We start from the raw sequence: 22,318 nt of genomic DNA, 5'->3' as shown, positions 1-22,318 counted from the left end.
TGTTTTGAAGTCCTGCCCACAAATATCACATATCACAAAAACAGTTTCCAGAAATGGCTTTCATACATGCAAATACGGCGACATGCAAATTTGCAAAAGGATCCATTAACATCAGAGTATGTCAACAACAAACACACATATTCTCCCACACAATCACGTTTGCTGTGTCTCCCAAATCCCTTCAGCTGCTTTAGCAGAACCTCTTCTCCCCTGACAGACGTCAGACATACTCCCCACTCAGCTCAGCAAGAATGCAGCACAAACCAGACCAAATGACAGACCCAGACCGTGAGAATGTCACCATGTGAAACGAATGTTTGCATTAATATTTGATACAGAGTGAAGGCATGCTGCAAGTTTAAACAGGTGCAGCAACAGAGCAGTCACACTGTGAAAAGAATAAAAGAGACTCTAGAGAGACTGCTCCAACGGTCAACCTACCTATTAAATGATTGCACTAACTCAAAAACTCTCCATTAAATATCACTTACAGCATGCTGCAAGGAAATGTAGTGTACCACTTCCTGCTATTCTACATTATGCTGCCTGTTATAGTATGAGATAAACCACGATGTAGGGCTTGCAGCTGCATAATGTACATTAAACAAATAAACACAAAATACGAATAGAATGTGGATTTGCTGCATAAATTCAGTAGCAAGCAAAGGCCGTTGTGAGCCTGCAATCAGTTCAAATGACTATATGGATCATAAGTGCATTACTCACGCAAGCTTTGTATTTAACCCTCTCAAGGCAGGCGTTGCAGATTTGCAACAGTTAAAAACTAACAACCTGATTACCCCACATACATATTTTATGAGTTTTTTTTACTCAGAAGCACCACTGCAGGGCTCGGTTGTGCATTAGCAACAAAAAATTTAATTTGAGCCTGAGAGGGTTAAAAGAAATGCCATTGCTAATTATTCCATTTAGTATTGTGTAAATACACCACTACTCAAAAGTTTGGCATCTCTTTGAAATGTCCGTGTTTTTTTAAAGGAGAGTACATTTGTTTTAGATTAAAATATTTCCAGTAAAAGACTGATTAGAGGAGTTTCAATTAATTCTCTCCAAATAATTCATAAATTTCGATTCAATATCTTTGCAGATGTCCAGAGGCTCATTCTCACTTTTCATATTAAAAGGCTAATTTATCATTAGAAAAAAAAACTTTTACCAGTCATTTAAGCACAGCTAAAATATTTGTGCTAATTAAGTAATTAATGAAAAGACTTGTTGAGTGTCTGGAACGTTTGATTAAAGTAACAAATTGACCCCCTGAAAATAACTTTCTTTTGATTTTTGTACTTCTTAGAAATGACTGAATTTATTTTTATACAAGTATACATTACTGTTTTTTCAAAACAATATTAACTGGCAAGGAGAACAAAGAAAGGTGGGAGGCCCCAGTGGTAAACAGAGCAAAAAGATGGGTACATCAGCAATCTTGTTTGTTAAACAGAACCCTTAGAGTCCCCCTGCTGGCACCTTCATTATAGCACTCCTGAAACATAGCTGAAGAGGCAACTGCAGGGTGTACGCCTTCTAGGCAAAGTCGGAAAGAAAAACACATATTCTTCTCTACCTGTTTGTACTGTTTTGCTTCAGGATACATGTAATTGACAGTAATCAGCTGCCTCTCCAGGAACTTTCTCATCCTGTGTTTGGATAATTCTGCAGCTGGTGACTGTCGTCGCTGTTCTGAAGCCTCGGTGAGTTCAGCATTTTAGCAGCAGTAGCTCTCCACCTGTTGCAGCTTTTGGTTAGAGTGCCAGTCAAGTTTGCAGCTCATCTCCAATACAGAACAAGCATCATCATTGCCAGTTGTAGTTCAAGAACTGGAGATGGCTGATATAGAGGACTGAAACAAAAGTAAACTGACCAGCTTGCCAATAGTGAAATGACAGTCAGAAAGACCAGAGCTAGATTTAAACTTTTACAGAGGCCATTGGCTCATATTATTGCCATATTCTCTCGGATAGTTCAAAAAAATAAAAATGAATCACAAAATATACGAGGGCAGCCATCCCATCATAATACCAGGATGGCTCACCCAGTTAGTCTATATGTAGAAAATGTTCCTTTGCTTATCTTAACCTTTTCAGTCTTGTATCCTAATTTAACTGATCACTATTTTTATTTTAAAAATGGACATATCTACATATCTATATTTGTGATCACAAGTTGCTATGAGTGGGAGAGTACCTTATAAAACACACAGTTGAACTTCGTTGCTAATGCTAATGGATTCAGAGTTTGAACTCAAATTGTGGAGCAAACAGACTAATTGTTGGGGCTGTCTTTTTATCAGTTGTTACATGTTGTATATTGCACTGAAAACTGTAGTAGTCTACACTATCAGTGCGACTCAGCATGCAAATATTGCAAAAGGGCTGGATGGTTTCTTTGAAAAAGGTTAACGTGTTTTAAAGGTGGGAAACAAGACTCAGCACAGAGTAAGCATGTTTTAAAGTGGTTAGGAGGGTGTGTGGGACACCCACTTAGACAAAGGTCCACTGAAGAAATGTCAAGGTGACAAACTGTTCAGAGACAGTGATAGGTTTGTAGCATAAACCTATTCGCTGGAACGTTAAGGACAATCTGCTACACAGCAAAAAGCAAGACTCAAGGCACCAAAGTTCTCTGGTTTACTCATGCATGAGGGAGACCTGGCTGGAGCCAAGTGTCGTTCCACCACTTGACCACCATCAGACTCTCAGCCAGGTTTCCCCACAGCACTCCTTTTATTGTGGTTACATGAATATGCATAGGGTCATTAACATATAGCATCTTACATAGGTATACATGTAAACAAAGAATAGTGTGTGTGTGTGTGTGTGTGTGTGTGTGTGTGTGTGTGTGTGTGTGTGTGTGTGTGTGTGTGTGTGTGTGTGTGTGTGTGTGTGTGGTCAAAAGGGTCATATAACATAAAAGCACAAAGGCAAACATCCTTGGTCAGGAAGAGGGTAGACTAGACCCCCCCAGTAAGGAAGTCCAGCAGTTCATCTAAACAGAAAAGCACTTAGACTAGAACAGACGTAGCTACGTTAATCCTACCATAAAACAATTAAGACAAGATGCGACCTCTTCCCGTGCTCCCAGGATGTAGGTGTGCATTCTAGTGTGGAATACACACCAAGCCTCTGTAGCCTGTTAAAGGTCACACAACTTATCACTACACAATTGATTATACACCTCTAAGCATATATGGTTAAATGTTTCCTAATACAAATGACAATAATAAACTCTAAACCCAACAGACAGCAGAGATGATTTACTGGTTGTAGCTGTCCTGTAGTGGTGGAGAGTCACTCAGAGTAAAGAGCAGGTAATAGTCAGATTTCATGTAGAAAGTGAGAGACTGCTGGTGTTAAGAGGAAGCTGAAAAAAGTGAGATGGTATATGTGTGTGCATGTGAGTTTGGGTAAAAGAAAGGGCAAACAAAAACTGGTTAAAACGTGAGAAAGGTTAAGAGTTCGACCAAATTTATTGAGTCCTGTCTCAGTTTTTAAAAGCCTGCCCGCAATACATTAACTCCAGTGATTATGGGGGTAGTGGGGAGGTGCTGTGGTAAATCATGTCCACTTTTATACAGTGGCTGCTCTTGATGGATTGTGTTTGTTAGTGGAGCCTTGTGTTGAATGCACTTGAAATAGTCAAGATATTGCTAAATTTCAGTGGGTAAAAAGAGATGGACTGTATGTCTGTTATAATTGTGTGGCAGGATTTGATTTGCAGCTTCACACTGCTGCAGTTAGAGGCACTGCTAATGCCTGGCCAGTCAGCTGAGGGATTAAAAAAATGTATTTTTTTGTTTGTTTTTTCCACTTGATGCATAGCTTGCAGTATAGAGATTGACAGTCTTGCTTGGCAGCACATTATTATTTTTTTTTAATTTGCTATAATTGAGTTTTATTGACACAATATGTCGTAAAGTATGAAAATATGCAGGAATGTCAGATTAAATATCTCAATTATTGGGATAACGCAGGAGTTGTTTCAAGGACGGAGTTTAAAAGTGTAGCATATTATCTTTTCATCATAGATATTTCCTTATCTCATTTGTTTTGTGACAACAGAGAGCTCCAATACATGAGTTTCAGCATCTTTATGTACAAAGAAAACTTTTAACTTTTACATAATGTACATAATCAAAGTAATACTCAATTATTTTGAGGTCTTGTTAGACTAGTGTAGCAGTAGGACCTTGCATTAATTTAAATTGCAGGTATTTTTGTATGCCTCCATTACACCAAGCTTTAGAAATTAGAGGTATGAATTTTCCAGTTTATTGTCAATCAGTGTCAAATTCTGCAGCTGGCATTGCACACAAAGTGTGTTGGTGCACTAGCAGTGGTAGTTCAGAGGAGCCTCAGAAATACCCTGATGTCAACAGCTTTGACAAAATGGCACTATAATAAAGACAAGTTCATATTTCCCGCATGTACCTTCAGCCATATAATGTTTATAGCTTCTGCTGTATTTCCCACTGGAACTTGCTGTTAAAATGAAATTAGTCTGTCAGCTCATTTCAGTTCGTAAAACGTTGCTCTGATCCTCCTTATGCCTGCTATCATGTTGGACACATGTAAATGTTTGTTAAATTATGTGAAAGTCTGATGAAATCAGTGATCACCTAAAATGATTTCCTGCTTTACCCAATGAAAGAAGAGCAATTGTTCATTGGGTGATTTCACATTTTTAAACCGGTAACTCACAAAACTAAAGAAAAGATAACCCTTACAGAAATGCCAACAAAAATATCAGGAATTTCATTGAAACTGGGGAAAGGAAAGAAAAAAAATTGCTCCCAGATTGTCAAGTACGTCCGCTGCAGCACAAATCAAATGTGTCATGACAAGTTAATGCCATAAATAATTTACCAAAATGAAAATTATAATATGTGGTTGCTGCGTTTCAATTAGTTGCCACTGGTTCAATGTCCCAGATGGACTAACAGAGTTGCACCCACATGTTATTGAGTCAGTGCTGCTATGATTATGGTCTAACACAGTGCCAGTAAAAACATGAGAGATGCTGTTTTTCCCATGTTTCCTTACCTCGCTGTTGTGACACTATTTCTTATTTGCAAAACAAAAGACAGGAGAGCTATTAAAATGAAATGGCATGTTTTTGGAAAAAGCAGAAGCCCTTAAAAGAGACTTCTCATCTTTTCATATACCAGACTTAAAGATATACTGAGGAATCACACTGGCCATTTTAAATCAGTGGTCATTTCCCATGCCTGGTGTTTAGTGTGATGAATGTATATTATAATGCAGTAGAGCAACTGTTTTTATATATGAATCCGCTGAATTAAATTTTTAACAACTGTGAAAAAGTTTTTGCTCCTTCGAGATTGCTTTGTTTTGCATATTTGTTACACTCATCAAGCTGATTTTAATGTTAGGCAAAGAAAACTAGAGTAACTACACAATGCAGTTTTAAAATAATACTGTACGCCAGATGTAACAGGACACAAACCTTGCAAAAAGTTAAACTTCTGTCTTGTCCGTCCACAGAGTATTTTCTCAAAAGTTTTGGTGAACATCAAGATTATGGTTTGGCATATGTAAAATTAGCCTTTGTGTTGTTTTTGGTCAGCAGTGGTTTTCTCTTTAGAACTGTCCGATGGACACCATTTTTGCCCTTTTTCTATATTATTATTGTCAGAAACAGTGACCTTAATTGAGGTAAGTAAGGCCTGCAGTTCTTTAGATGTTATTCTGGGTTTTCTTGTGACCTCCTGGATGACTCGTTGATGCAGTCTTGAGATAATTTTGGTGGGAAGGTTCACCACTGTTGGACGTTTTCTCCATTTGTGGATAATGGCTCGCACTGTGGTTTGATGGAGTCTCAAAGCCTTAGAAAAGGCTTTGTAACCCTTTCTAAGCTGTTTCCTAAGATTGCAGCATGTGTTTTTGAGATCTTTCAGTCTTTGCCAAGTTGTTTTTAAGTGGTTTCTTGATTCACAGCTCTGGCAGTAATCAGGCCTGGGTGCGGCTAGTGATTGAAATTGAATTGAGTAAATGAAGCTATCGTTTAAAGATTGCCTTCTCTATTTACTCTGGTTATGATGATGATCTCAAACATTTAAGTGTGACAGATATGCAAAAAAATAAGAAATCAGGGAGGGAGCAAATACTTTTTCACAACACTGTACATTTAAAAAATATGATCAGATAACTAGTAGTGTCTACTGGAGGAAGAGCAAACCAGCATCTCTGTCTTTGTTCAGTGTGCCTGCTTACTCTGTTGCAACGTGTGTTGCATCGGCTGCTGTCGCTACAGTTGATTGATTAGTGAGCAGTTAGGGACAAGAACACAGGAAGGTACCAGCAACTCAATCTACTGCCTACTTTTCATGATTCACGAGTTGACTGGTTCAAACTAGTTCTGAGCAAAGTGGCCTAAAAGCAGTTATTGTTCTTTATAAATGCTTGTTTTACTCTAATGCATTCCATCCCATAAGTGATTTGGTGATTTGAGTAGTCCCTGCAATGTGGACCTGAGTTAAAACATTCTAGTTTATATGCAGTCGTAGTTTCTATAGGGGAGAAATAGAAAGAAAAATAAAAAGCAGAAATGTGTGAGTTCCAACCCAGTTAAATTTAACAAAGCAGCTTTTATACAAACCAGGCGTCAAAGAGCTGTTAAATGAAAATCAGTTATGGCATGATTTGGCTTATGTACTATGGTCTGTTTCTATAGATATTTTCCACTCTCTAATAAAGCTAAACTGCCAATGGAGCCACTCTGATTTTAATGTTTCTGTTTTCTCAAAAATGAAACGGGTAAGAAGTATTGACTGAAATAAAAGAACAATCCAGTGGTCATTTTCAACCCACTTATGAACTGCTGGTCTGTAGTAGTGTTAAATTCCTCTTTCCTAATCACAATCCAGGATGTGCGAGTAAAGCAGGATGTTGTGCTTGCATTATAGTAGTGCTGAAAGTATCATGAAAGTAGCTAACGGGGTTGTTCAGAAGATTGCTAGATTTGTTGTTAATTACTTTTTGAAACAAATCTGCTACATTGGGACTGAGTACTAAGATACTGCACAGTGTGTGATGTTATTTATTAACCTTTATTTAACCAGGAAAATCCCATTGAGATTAAAAACCTCTTTTTCAAGGGAGACCTGGCCAAGATAGGCAGCAGCAGGTGTCTCACAGTTACAGAAATTACTCAAACACAGGCAGCAACAACACACATGCAACAATAAGGGAAAGAATACAAATAAAATAAAATAAAATTCAATAAAATTCAAATAAAAATAAATAAATAAATAAAAAAATCAGTTAAAATGACAATCAATCTAATTGAAACAGCTGCATGTTATGGACTTGGCCTCAAGGATTCGTAGTACAGTGATTAGGGTACTTTTACATGGTATACTGTATTGTATCATAGTATATTCTGCCATACATTTTACTTTTGTAGGTAGTAATTGTTTTAGAGATTTGGTCAATGTCTTAACAGGATTTTTTTCCTGCACACAAAGGTCTTTGCTTTCCATTATAAAGGAAAATTAAAGGAATTTGTAACCATTTTTAAACCATTATTTGCATCAAAATAAAATTTGGTCCACCTGAATTCACAGGATCTGCAATGAATGCACCAAAATCTAACACAAAATTAAAACAATAGCGGCCTGCTTTCATGTAAAGGTCTTTGAGTGCTACAGTAGAGTAGAAAAGCGCTATGTAAGAACCAGTCCATTTACCATTTACTGTGTTTATATTGTGCTACATTTCTGTTAATTAACACTTCTTTGCAGACAAATGATGTGTTTATTCACCTGACCCAAGTGCATCTCTTGGAAGCGAAATATAGTCTTTCATTCCATTCATTGTACCTGCATGATGGATGTGAATTAAACTGGAAGCACAATACTTGACAGCTGTGAGATCCCTCGCCATTTTCCCCTGTGTGCTTTTGCATACTTTGATGGTATTGCCACTTTAGAAAAACTGCATAAAGGGATAACATATCTTTAGTCTGTTATTCATATAGTTTTTTTGAATCCTTCATTACTCACTGTGTTTACTGCATGCATATCTTTGGCCAAACAGAAAGCAGTTGCGCCCTTGTGAGCTGGATGGATATGTAGACACGCTGTGCAGCAGCACGTCTAAGATGATATTGGATGAGTCACATTAGCAACCACTGCATTGTTTTTCTTGGCCTTCATGCATTATTTATACTGTAGTTTGGGGTATTTTTAAGTGGTTGAATAAGTTAGTTGCAACACAGACACAACTCTACAGCGCTCTGCCCATGAGTCATTATTGGTTAACATCACTTGTCTTAAATTCAAAGTACTTCAAAACAGCAAATGATGATCCGCTAAAAGGGACAAGGGCTTCACCTTTTCATGTGCCAGACATTTGATTCATGTTTCATACCGGCCTTTTAATGTAGTGTTACCATCCATACTACATCCAGGAAACTTCAAACTGAAGGGTTAAGAGAACAGCAATGACTGGCACATGTGGGCATATGATCAGTCGTTGATTATGGAGTGCTTGATTAGCTTTTGCTGTGCATTCTGTTTGGTGGAGGATGTGATTTTAATAGTGTTTGATCATGCTCATTTAGTTGTAGGATTAGTGCAAGACTTTTTTCTTAGAATTCTGGAAAAGGAACAAAAAAAAGAGACATGCACAGTTTTTTTTCCAGTGGCCCTGATCCTCATCCGTAGTACCAAAGTGTGATCGTGATTAAAATTTGATTAATTGTGTGGCTCTAAACAGTTGTTAAGTAAGGTTAACACAGACTTGTTGCCTTAACTACCGTATTTCCCGGACTACAAAGCGCACCTAAATATTAGCCGCACAAGCTAAAATCAGGGGAAAATCCTGTTTTGTACATACATTAGCCGCACCTGACCAAAAGCCGCAGGTGTTTCAATGTTGACTTATCATATGTAAGAGAATATGCACAAAGGGAATTGTCAGGAAAGAGATGGCTGTTTGGAGACATCACTTTTATTAATATTTTGAAAAACAAGTTATGGGTACATATTTGCACATGTAGTACATAACAGTAGCCTACAGCACACCAGAAAAATAGATTCGGCCTACCTTTTAGGCTCAGGTGCAGTGACACAGCTTTAACAAGAAGAAAAGTCAGTCATTCACCACCATCTTTCTCTTCTTCCTGCGCACTAAAACCACCAAAGTCCTCTTCTCCAGTGTCGGATACAAACAGGCTCAGGATGGCTTCGTCATCCACTCTTCTTCTCTCCTTCGTTGTCACTTTCAAAACCAAAGAAATCCTCATTGTCAGTGTCAGAGTCGAACACCCTCAGAAGGGCCGTGGCGGTGTCCTCCTCTCCATCATGCAGCAGTCCAGCCCTTCAAAATCCGTTGGTGATCGTGGATGTTTTCACACTTTTCCACGCTGTCAGAATCCACCGGTGGAGTTGGGCATAACTTGCTTTTTGGGCATAACTTGCAAGTTTATCGCCGCTCATCATCCACGCCTCCCGCTGAATGCGTAGCGCTACTTTGAAGTTTGTTTTTCGCGCTACTTCGTACGGCACTACGTTGCCTGGCGGACGGACATGTGACTAACATACCACTCTTGAACCCCGATCCTTCCGCCAGGCAACGTAGTGCCGTACAACAGCGGAACACACAAAACAAATCGTCTTACGATATGACAAAAATCATGGACAATCCATAGAAAAGCCGCACCTGACTAAAAGCCGCAGGGTTCAAAGCTTGTGCAAAAAGTAGCGGCTTATAGCCCGACATTTACGGTACATATTTACCTGTATCCCCCACAAAGGCCATTTTCAGCTTAAGAGGTTAATGAGATAAAGATGTGATATTTTTGTTACGATCAGAAGGATTCATTACTACGATATATGTTTAACACTGATTGGTGACTGTGACTATTGTTTAATGTAGTTTTACATTCCCGGTTGGTCCTGGCTCAGCTTCGGCGCCTAATAAGCTCATCACTGGACCCACTTCAGTTTGCCTACCAGCCTGGCATTGGAGCGGATGATGCCGTCATTCACCTCCTACATCGTTCCCTCGCTCACCTGGAGACCGCTGGAAGCACTGTGAGAATCATGTTCTTTGATTTCTCCAGTGCCTTCAACACCATTCTTCCCTCGGTTCTAAAGGACAAGCTGGTGAACTCTGGAGTGGACCATCACCTCACTACCTGGATCCTGGACTACCTCACCGACCGACCACAGTATGTGAGGACTCAGGGCTGTGTGTCGGACAGGGTCGTCTGCAGTACGGGGGCCCCACAGGGAACGGTTCTGGCTCCGTTCCTCTTCACCATCTACACTGCAGACTTCTCCCACAATTCCACCCAGTGCTTCCTGCAGAAGTTCTCTGATGACTCTGCAATAGTCGGCCTCATCACTGATGGGGACGACAAGGAGTACAGAGGTCTGACCCAAGACTTTGTGGACTGGTGCCAGCTGAACTACCTCCAGATCAACGCCAGTAAAACCAAGGAGCTGGTGGTAGACTTCCGCAGGCACAAGCATTCTCCACTGCAACCACTGAACATCCAAGGTATGGACATTGAGGCTGTGGACAGCTACAGGTACCTTGGTGTTCATCTGAACAATAGACTGGACTGGACTCATAACTCAGACGCCCTCTACAGGAAAGGGCAGAGCAGGCTGTACCTGCTGCGGAGACTCAGGTCGTTTGGAGTGGAGGGCCCACTCCTGAAGAAATTCTATGACTCTGTTGTGGCTTCTGCTATCTTTTATGGCGTGGTCTGCTGGGGCGGCAGCATCTCTGCTGGGGACAGGAAGAGACTGAACAGGGTGATCCGAAGGGCCAGCTCTGTTCTAGGATGCCCTCTGGACCCAGTGGAGGTGGTGAGTGACAGGAGAACGGCGGCTAAGCTGTCATCCCTGATGGACAACATCTCCCACCCCATGCAGCAGACTGTGACAGCACTGAGCAGCTCCTTCAGTGGGAGACTGCGGCACCCACGGTGTGGGACGGAGAGATTTCGCAGGTCTTTCCTCCCCACTGCTGTCAGACTCCATAATAAAGACTTTAACTGATCAAGCACACACATCCATACATATGCAATAATACTAAGCGCAATAATCCTTTCTGTCATCGTTGTATTTTTACTCAGTTGTATATAGTATTTGTATTTGTATTCTATTTTTATCTTATTGTATATTTATTTTATTTTATTCTACTGTATATAGTATTTTATTTTATTCTATTCTGTACAGTTGTGTACTGTATTTATTCTTATTGTATTCTAATTTTTGCCTCATAACTTTTGCACTGTCCACTTCCTGCTGTGACAAAACAAATTTCCCACGTGTGGGACTAATAAAGGTTATCTTATCTTATCTTATCTTAAAACATTGCCTGTCAACTGTTTGCAGTAGCAGACTTCTCCACAGAGAGGAAAAGAGAGTTGTCTCCGTACATGTTAACGGTTAGGGAGAATATGTAGAACATATTTCAGTTTAGCATTCTTGGCCATATTTTGTTTGTGGCTGTGTTTGTGTGTCAGCCTGTGTTTTTTACATAGTTCATCCCTACATTTGGCTGCTGGGAGATTTGCTGAAAACCCTTTGTAGTGAAGAATGAGAGCCACTGTGGGCTAGCTCAGATACAACAGGAGAGCACTGTGCATTGTTCTCTTGTTCTGTTAAAGTACTTCAGTGTGCATAAAGCACTAGCTAAAAGTAAAAATTTCCACGTCCTGTGCTAATTTTAACTTTATATTGTTTTTTCTCGAGGGTCTCTGATCTTGTGCCCTACAAAGTGGTAATCAGCTCAGTCAGTGCAATCCATGGGAAACTACAGTAATTTCTGCTTTATGATAATCACATCTTGTTCAGAGTGGGCTTTGAAACCTGCTCTTTGATGAATGATTCATATGCACACGAAATACCAAACTAGCAATTTCATTATAATCATACAGCTCAACATGTTAGTTGTCTGCAAGAGAGAAGCCACAAACTAATCAATGTGTCACTCAATAAGAACAACTCAGATCTTGCTTTCTGGGTGCTTTGATGATGTAACAAAATAGGAACCCTGACATCGTGGTAAAACACTCAAAGGTATTATACAGGCTAGAGCTGGAAGGATGTGAGAGGCAGGTTACATGCTGGACATGGAAATGGACTGGCACTTGTATAGTGTTTTTCTAGTCTTATTTACCACTCAAAGTGCTACAAAAACCACAAGGCACAAATCACCATGCAATCATACAGTATTTTATGCACTTTATCTACCTTCAACTAAGGCCTTTATCCATTAACCTAATGCCTTTGGACTGTGAGAGGCAGCACAGGGAGGCACAGTGGTATACATGAAGGTTCCGGTCTTGCTGTGAGGGAACAATGCTAACCAGTGCAATATCATGCTTCCCATGGTGCAGGTGGTATCCCAGGGCTAACACCGAGAGGCATACAATTTCGCACTCACACTTCTCCACCTGTGTCCAGTGTGGAGATTAATTTGTTATCATATGTTACCTTATATATGAGATCAAAGTAGTTGCATTATAATATGGTATGTAGTTTTAGTTTGCATTAGACCTCTGACTTAGAAGAGTGTGAAAATCATTAGATCTGTTGGATTGACCTGTATTATGTTGAATGTCTTACATTGTTTCAAAGGAGTTGTTAGGATAATGGATGTTATTTTAATCTCACTGATATCATTTACATGCACTGTTGTAAGTTCATTATTACTACATTAGTCTGCATCAGTTTATCAGCAATATATCATTGTATCATTCATCATATCATTCTTAGTAAATCGGCTACAAGGTAATTCTCTACCAGCAATAGCTGTAGCTCCAGGCGGACCCAGTAAGTCAGATAAGGACACTCAAACTTTCTTTGGCCTAAACCCACAATTACACAGAGTACACACATTTAAGTCCACACTACACGCACTTACATAGTCATGTAGGACACGCACACACTTATGGAGAACTGTGGGGTCTGCTCAGGACATGCTCTCTGTTTGACATACACACTCACAATAGACACGAATAGATATACACACCACACACACTGGTTTTCTCTGAGTGCTGGGCTGAGTGGAAACATCTGGAGGCCTTATAAGGAGAACTTGTGGAGTGAGGGGAACTTCCTGAGTTCTGAGAACTGACTGATACTTATCATGTGACTTGACGTCATCATTGTAATAAAAGCCTTGTGAGATGCTTGTTCGGGGGAGATCGGCTCTAAAAGGCTTGTGATGCTCATCTTCCCCATATGTACATATGTATAATAAAAATCACTATTCTGACATCTACTGAGACCATGCAGTCGTTTGTCTTCTCCTCAAAACTCGAATCATGACACCAGTTCATCATTACCAGTAAACCTAACGGACTTGGGTTTGGACTGTGGGAGAAGAGTACTCTGAGGAGGAAACAGCTATCAGTCTGAGCTAAATAAAAGGCAGTTTTGATTATTTTTATTTTTTATGCCTACTATCAATACTGCAACTATGTTGACAAGGTCTTAGAGCCCATCTGTGACCACCACATGGTCAGAAGTGCACTAGCCTCCTCATGCAGAAGGACTAAGGATGCTAGTGCTTGCAGAATCAGAAACTCTCACATTTGGTAATTTCTGATTGCTTCCTCGAGACAACATCCCAGCTATCAAACTCTGGTTGAAAGGATGCCCGTAGCTTCAGTATCCATTGTGGCAGCAGAAATTGGCTTCAGCCTTAAGAATAAAATGAGATCTGATTTGAAAAGTTGTCTGTCAGCAGAACAAATGTTGCCTCTGCAGCAACCTCCCTCGGTACATTTAATTATGCTCAAGCAAGCTATCCCGTTAAGTCCACTGAGTTCACATTCGCCTGTTTAGGTACAATGGCTGTAGTGTTTTAGTGCCTTGGATGTAACTGTAGGGAAAAAAAATCTTTTATCTGCTTTTTTGGGTTTTGAGAAGTAAGCTTTAGAATTTCTGTTTATCTTTTCTCTCCATGCCCTGATAAATGAAAATTATGTTCACATTTTGATCAAGTTGTTCTTGAAATTATAACCCTGTTAAATCTGCCTTGTTACATAAAAAAATGAAAATTAGAATGGCAGATATAAATGACACTGAATTTTTATGAATAATAAAGTAAAGTAAAGGATAACCCATCATCAGGTGCTAGCCACTGCACCACTGTGCTGCGGTGCTTATGAGCAGCCAAATTAGGAGGCTAAACTACAATATTAAACCTAATGTTGTTTTACAAATTCTGCCATGCACACAGGATAATGTCATTAACATTTCTCTTAGAAGCTTCTGTTCTAAACAATTATTAATGCACTGGAACATCTCCTCACATTGGCATATTTACTCACTACTTGAGCTATACCAACAAAGAAGAAAAGCCCTCGTGGGATGTGTGAAAGAAATCATTCTCAGAATAAGGTTGAGATGTCTCTGAGTGTCACCAGATGTCTCAAATTGATGTTGAAAATCAACAGCTGGCATTTTTTTTTACTTCTTCAATGCAAAATGCTACATGTACAGTAAAATGTGCATAAAGGAAAGAGGTCTATATAATTAAACTTGTGCTTTTCATCATTAAAGTACTCATCTCATGGCCACAAACTGTTCCAGCATAGCAAATGAGAGGGGAGAACTTTTTCTCCAACTTCAGATACCACTCTGTGACTGAACAAACCATTTTCATGCATTATTTGTGAATACTGGGCTGCCTGTTCAGAGGTGTTGCTGTATGTTTGACTAGTGTAGCAAAGCTTCAAAAGAAAAAAAGGGGCTCAGTGTACAACAGCAAAATCACTTTCTTTAATGAGCATCAGGGAAGCCCAGTTGACACCTTCATTGTCATTGAGCAGCTCTTTAATCCCTGGGATAATGGTTTCACACTGAAGGCTTGTGATCCATTTCTTTGATAAAATCTTTTAAAGTTCACGTTGAGAGACAAAACAGTGCTTTACCTTTACCTTCACGGTATACATGTCAAGTGAGTGGAGCATCTTCATCAGAAGGCATCCCTCTGATGGTACATCAGTGTTTGGTGTCTGGCATTGCTAGTATCTCGTCACATATTGTGAAAGCGTCTCAGCTCAATGCTAAATTTGTTACACGAACAAAGCAAGTTTTTAATGGAGATAACCTTTGATATTTCTGTAGTCACATGATCTCAGTCAGCTAGACTAAGAAAAATCTGTTAAACTGCTCAGTTTCAAATGCAGTTAGGCAAATCTTAATTATAAGATTTGCCTGTCATTATGTCAGTCGTTTCTGCTCTGCAGGTAATAATTCATGCTGCTGTTTGGCTTTCAGTAATAGCTGACGAGAGGGAGAAGTGAGTTGATTTAGATTAGATCTCTCTCCAGAGAAGAGGTTGCATTTTTGGAGGTCTTAAGGGTCGGTTTCATGGGCAGCACTTTAAGTTAATAAGCTGGATCAAACAGTTGAACCAAAATCCTTGCTTGTTTACAAGTCAGGGTTTATGCAAAAACATATTAATGTACCAGCATCTTATGACAAATGCAAAAAGCCTCTTAGAAACAACTCATCTCCCACTTAAAGCTTACAGCAAGCAGGGTGGGTGGCATTTTCACAAGAACACTTAGCTGTCTCTCCTTTTTTAACCCTGTTTAACCTTTGTCGCTCGTTGTTAGAATGAGACTTAAGCCTTAGGAAAACATGACACCTGTATTAATGTAGCTGAAACATTTGAGAATAATTAAGTGTCGCCATACTCCTGTTTAAAGACCGTTTAATTAGGGATGTAGTATTTGCCTTGCCTCTGTTGGTAGAGGTCTGTGAATGACTGTGTATACACACACAGCGTTTTGGGATTGGCGAGAAACGTGTGTGGAATTCGGTGAAGGTCTTAATGAAAGTCAGAGTGCTTAGTGGACATGAGGGCTCCTCTGATGGAAATCAATGTGGTCTTTTGTAGCAGGGAGAGCAGCCAATTCCAGGCCTCAGCTGCCTGATGTGGTGTTGGCAGACTTTGACGAACATTTAATGACGCGTCACTGGGCTGGACAGGTAATCGATTTATTTAGGCAGTAATGTATGTATCCCTAGGTAAATCTTTAATTAATGGGCAAAAAGATGAGGACAATTGTGATGCAGAAGGCCAAAGAGCATGAAATTCCAACAAGGTAGAAGGGTGGCTTTCTCATTTCCCTTTCAATTAGCTGTTAGTGCTTCATACTCCAGCTGTTTTGCATTACGTTTAGATATGTCTTTGTTTAGCTTGATCTTCTCTAGACAAGATCTTCCATGGCCAGGAGTTTAACTGCTATTGTTTTTGTTTTGCAGTTAAAAGATAGGCATAAAATCCTTTGCGCAACTTATTTCAGAGTATTAAAATTCTATATTCTTATATTCTGATGTGGAGAAAAAAAGAAGTGGCTTGATCGCCAATGCAAAAAAAAGTTGGCAACATGAACTTTCTGCTTATTAATAATCTGTGGAGGAATGTTTTAATTGGTATGTGGAAGGGGTGTGTCTGATTTATGTGTCTTCAGTGCCTGCTGGCTGGATAATAGCCTTTACTGTTCAAACTAACTTTGCTATAGTGGTGAGATGCAGAGAGCTACACAATTTTAGTGTTTAATGTTTAAATGGTCTCTTCTTGTATGTAGTAAAAGAAGAAGGGGGTTTGTGTGACAGAGGAGGATACTAGGCATAGGACGGCCTCTAAAGTGAGCAGCTGAAAGAACAAGAAGATTGTAGAAGTTCCTAATTACCAAACATTCGGACAATTGCATTGAAACTTGGGATGATTAAGACATAGTTTCACTAATCACACTTGACTGAACCACCAGCAGCACTGCCACTACGCCCAAAGACCACATTAGCCCTCTAAAACCTTGTGTGACTGACGTATTGGAATTGTCAATTTTTTCTGAGTGCAAACATTTCACAACCATGATGATTTTAGTGAAGGCCACACCAATTTGCAGGTCTGGCTGAGCCAAAGATCTACTGTCTGTATGCTTATCCTGCTTCCACTTTTCATGGGTAATTGGCTGCCTTTATGGACCCGTGCACTCCTCTGAAACAAAGGCCACAAGCAGCACATACCTCATGTACAGGACTGTTCACTCAAAACAGTTTGCTGTTCCATATGTTTCTCTACTATGTTTTAGTTCCCCATCATTAATGGATTTTGAAGGTATTTCAGAATCCCCACTTTAATCTCATTAAAACAAAAGTTAAGTTAAACGTTAAGTTAAACAAAAGTTAAGTTAAACAAAAGGTTCTGGATATTTGCAATTTTAATAGTAAAAGAAATAACATGGGTGTACACAACTAAGAGAGATGTATGTTTATGCATAGGCATGTCTCACTGACAGCTTGAGTCAAGCCTCATTGATAAATCCACTAAGCATTTAAAGGATTTTAGAGTGTGGGTGGGATAGAGTTGGATTGCTCACTGAGCTGAGATCTCTCTTCTCTGTTCTGTTCTCCAACTGTGTGCACAGCAGTTCATGTGTTTGTTATGCACCTGATTTTGTGGGTTACAAAAATAATTTTCTCTGGGAATTTGTAATAGTATTGTTACAGTCATTTTAATTTATTTTAATTGAAATGGACCAAACAGATTTATAAAACTGATATATTATTTAAAGATGTACAAAAAATCATAAAAAGAGCATAGACTCACTCAGCTGCCAGACATACAGTTGTACCCTTGTTCTGACTAACGTATGAAACTTTCAGAATGCTTCAGCAAGCTCTCTTTTTTTTTTTTTACTTAATGACATTCTGTTGGAAATTGAGAGTATGACTCTGTTCATTTACAGTGAGTTCAAAATGTATTCTGACCCCTTATTTCTTATGTATGAGGTTTTATTTCACAGAGCCTTCAGCTGTAAAAGAACATTTCTGAGCTTTGCTGGTAGAAAAATTTATTGATTAATTGAACATAGTTTAGAAAGCATGCACATTTGTTCTTCATGTCTGTGTAGATCTCAATAACAATTTGGCCAAAAGATCATTTTAGAACTGACTTTATATTACAGCCAGTGTTTATTATATTATATCACTTCATTCCATCTATACCATGATGCTACTGTAGCTACTAGTTAGCTCTGGAAACAAAAATCAATTGACAGTCAATATGACGATAGCGAGGGTGAATTTATTGAGAGCAGAAATGTCTTCGCGCTTAGAAGTACAACCAAGGACTTGCTTTGACAAAAGGGCAAAGACTACATGCATAGAGGAAAAAGAGGATATATAGCCTAGGAATAGTGTTACAAGAAGGGGAAAAAGGGAAATTATGCATCTTTGGTGGCTCTGTGGATGATAAAAAGAAAGAAAAACAGAATTGCGGAAGTCAGCACCTGCTGAATTGTTTGAGGTTAAGCTGGAAGCAGAGGCATGTAATCAAAGGACACAGCGAGGAGGGAAAAAAACCAACATCTACTGCTCATAAAGCATAGGTAAGGCATTATAGCAGCTGAGTTATGTGACTGGACACGGGTGTGCCATGCACAGTTGCACAATCTTTTGAAAGAGAAAATCCCCTTTCATAAAATGGACTAGAGTGAGTCGTGGTTCTACATGCTGACTGCAATAAAGAATAAACACAGGGCATGTTTGCAAGTGAAAATTAACTTGAGCTCCACTGGAAATAAATTGTTGCCTTCTTGCAGTACAATTGTTACTGTATATTGATTTTTGAAAAGTTGTTGTTGTTGAAAGTTCAGCAATAATCATTTTCATTTCATGTTTTAAGGTATATTCATATAGTTTTGAGCGATAAACCCATACTTCAGAAGTCCTCTGCACAGTGGGGAGTCATGCTAGAAGGATCACTTAAGCATCACGTCAATTATCAGGCCTCTGTTACGTGGCTAGATAGAAGACACTTTTGAGTAAAAAGCAAATAAAAACTCACATGGAATGAACCAATAAATGCTAAAAGAACATTGAGCCCACAATGACAGCAACTTTATGTTCTGATGAGAAAGATATTGACATCTCTGATCAAAATTCTGAACACTGTGTAGTGTGAACAACAGAGTCTGTAAATCATCTCTGATCATTGTCCTTGCAATGAAGCATAGTGGTGGCAGCTACTAAACTTACAGTAATTGTTCTCTGTAGCAGAGGTGTGTTGACTAGTCAGAATTAAGGGTGAACTGCAGCCAAATACAGAGATACTTTATAGTTTACCACTCATCACTCATCACTCATCAAAAAATCTAAACAATAGTCATATTAATGCAGTCTGCTTTAAATGTTAGTAGAAATCTTTCTGAGTAAGAAAACATGTTTAATATTCTCCTGGTCTCATTTTGGCTGAAGCCAACTGTAAACTGTTTAGTGCAATGAAAGTCAGCATATACAATCAATCGCTCTTTAAGGCTCATTTGAAATGACTGCAGGATTTATGCAGGGGTCTCCTTTTTAGGCAGCAGTGTATTGGTCTGTGACTTTGTAGTAATTATCCATGGACTAAGGACAAAGTGAAAGAGGGAGAGCGTACGTGTGTGTGTGTTTGTGAGTGTGATGGCATCGTTGGAAGATAGGGGGTACATAAAGTGAGAGAGAAAGTTTTTGCATCTACTTTACAGTATCATGCTTCTATTCGATCTTGCAATAATTAGTCTTTGAGTTTAGAAGGTGAAGACAGAGTCAAACAAAAGTAGACAAATCTGCCTACAGGTAATTATGCAGTCTATTGATATCCAATAACCAATTCATATGGCTCCTTGGACTTTCATACTATCACTCCAGTTCACTCTGTACCAAAACTGCAGATGCTTTGTTGACATAAAAGTGGTGAAGTTTACAATGGTTATTTATTTAGTGAAATGCCTCAGTGTACTTTATTATTGCTGCAGAAACTCCAGTAATAGTTGGTGATTCAACTATAAGACTTTCACTTTCCTTTTCAGCTTGTCTGCTAGAAAAAAAAGACTCAGCCTGTACAAACGGTTCATCAAAATACTTTTTAGTCTAAAAAGGCAAGATCATACAGCGTTTACAAATTTTAATGAAGGAAGCAGACTTATGACTAAGCTGGACTAATAAAGAAAAGGGAGTGCAACGTGGATGCTAAATCAGTGCCAGAAATTAAATAAACAAAGCAATGAAGTGTATTTTACTGAATTTCTTAACATAGTCATTCTTTGCAACATGTACTCTGAAAGTAAAATGAGGATTTGCTATTTTTGCAGGTGAGCCACTGAATGGTAGGACTGCTCCTGGGATTCCTAAAGGATACTGGAGCTTCTCCTGGATAGCTGAGGACAACCTCAGTTTTCCCAGTGACTCAGTTCCTATTTCCGGTAAGTGAGGTTTTGTCAGCCCTCCTCAAACAGACCACAGATCTCTGTTCCCAGTTGTCCTCAACACCTGGCGTCAGCTTTCCCTCAGCACACAGTAAATCTCTGTCTTGTCTGCTCTCTACAAGGCACAAAATTGAGATTTTGTTGAAGATAGACACGTATTTATTCTTGAATTCACACACTCAGACACACGCATCACCTGTAAGGTGTTACATTTCTTACAGGTGAAATTACAGCAGAGATGAAATGAAACAATGCATATAAAAAGATACAGTTCTACATAAGCAGTTTAATTAAGACAGTTCAAAACCTAGAAAAAGCTGGAAAGAGTTGTTTTTTTTATTTGAGATGTGCTAATTTCAGTTGGCTGATACAATATCTTGGTTTGTTTTTTCTAAGTGTGACCTACAGATTCAAATTTTTTGCCAGTTCTTATTGTCTTTCTAACAACTATATCTTATAGCATATATGAGCAAAAGTAAACTTTTTTGTCAAAAGCACACTAGAAATAAGCTAATTCCAGACCCTGGCTGGTTAATCAGTGTGTCTCTAGTAAAAATGTACATGTAGCCAGGTTGTTTTTTGGTATAAAATAAAATGTAAAATTCTCTTCCATATAAATGTAATGGAAGAGAAATGGGACTAAAATATCTAGCATGAGTCTTTGAAGAAGGCTTAATTTTAAATAATCCATCCATAAAATGGCCAAAAAGTGTTTTTATTAATAAGTGAACTCGATGTGTAGAAATCAATTAGAACTTTGAAAAAGTTTGCTCTGAATATAAAACAGCAATGTCAAATAATGAAAATCAATTTCTTTCTCTTTGAATCCTGAAAGCAGCAAGGCGTAAAGAATTACCTTTTTTTTCAGATTTATTTAAAATGACAAAACTGTTGAGACCTTTGAAGCTTTAATAAACATAAAAACAGATGCTGCATGTGAAATGAACTTTAAAAGACAAGTACACAGTCAAGGAGACATAGTCTTATGTACTTACAACTAAGATAGTGTATGCAATAAAACGGATATGCTTACATGGGATATTATAATGCATGGCTTTATCTATTTTTCTTTTTTGTCTTTTGATGTGGAACATGTCTTAAAAAGTCATTAGCAGCATTAAACATTCAATCTTTTCATAGACATCACTAAGCCTTAAAGCTGTGTTAGTAACAGATCTGCAGTCTGTTTAAAAAAAATAGTTTTCACAGGGCAGTTTGGACTTAAGTATACACTTACTGCCTCCATAGAACCTTAGAGGGTAAGTAATAGCCATGTGTTGATAATCACAAGAACTTCACTAACTCGTCATCAGAAAGTGTGGCCACCTGAGATGTTAAAACAATGTACTGCAAAGCAAACAATTTGCACAGGAGTGCACCAGCCAGCAAATTCACGCAAAGATCAAACCATTCTGTTTGGGATCAATTAGCATGTTAATTGTTAAAGTTTATAACAGTACCATAAGAAAAGACTAAACAAGTATGGTTCATTTGGAAGGGTAGAACGCTTCTTTCTAAAAAGAACATGACTGCATGGCTTCATTTTGCATGCTTGCATCAAAACAAATCAGAGATTTTTGGAAAAAAATGTGAGATGAGACCAAAATGGAGAGGTTTGGCATTAATCAACAAAAACACCTCTCAGCAACTGTCAGGCACAGTAGAATCAGGTGTTGTAATAGTGTGCAGAGAGCTGTGCATAAATGCAAACCTACGAACCTCAATGAACTGAAACAACGCTTCTGAAACAACGTGCCAGTTCCTCCGCAATGATGTGAAGTCCTACAGAAAACCATTCTTCAAATTGTTGAGAAGGTTGCTCTACAATCCACTTGATCACAGAGTATACTTTGTGTACTCTATACTAGTTTTAAGGCAAAAACATCTCTTTTCACATCATTGTACTTGCATATGAAGCAGTTTACTGCTTTGCTGCTGGATTGGATATACTCAGAGCTGATAATTTGAAATTAATTTCACAGACACAATTGCAATCACTATTTTGTAACTCCTGACACACATTTTAAAATAATCTAAAATATAATGT

At 38.7% G+C, this 22,318-nt stretch overlaps 1 protein-coding gene across 1 annotated transcript in view; it reads left to right on the top strand.

Annotated features, from left to right (window-relative positions):
* Nucleotides 1-22,318, top strand: part of LOC308389649 (ALK tyrosine kinase receptor-like) — a gene marked incomplete at both ends in the record, with an annotated part of 250,026 nt that overhangs the window by 133,253 nt on the left and 94,455 nt on the right. The window contains one exon of the mRNA XM_080871141.1: nucleotides 20,158-20,268. Within this exon, the coding sequence (XP_080727267.1) occupies nucleotides 20,158-20,268 (111 nt within the window). The remainder of the gene's footprint in view (nucleotides 1-20,157; nucleotides 20,269-22,318) is intronic.

This window comes from Rhamphochromis sp. 'chilingali' (genome assembly GCF_963969265.1).
Source record: "Rhamphochromis sp. 'chilingali' genome assembly, chromosome: 21".
Lineage (NCBI taxonomy): Eukaryota > Metazoa > Chordata > Actinopteri > Cichliformes > Cichlidae > Rhamphochromis > Rhamphochromis sp. 'chilingali'.
The sequence above is the reverse complement of the archived record's forward strand: the minus strand, read 5'-3'. Positions and strand labels throughout refer to the sequence as shown.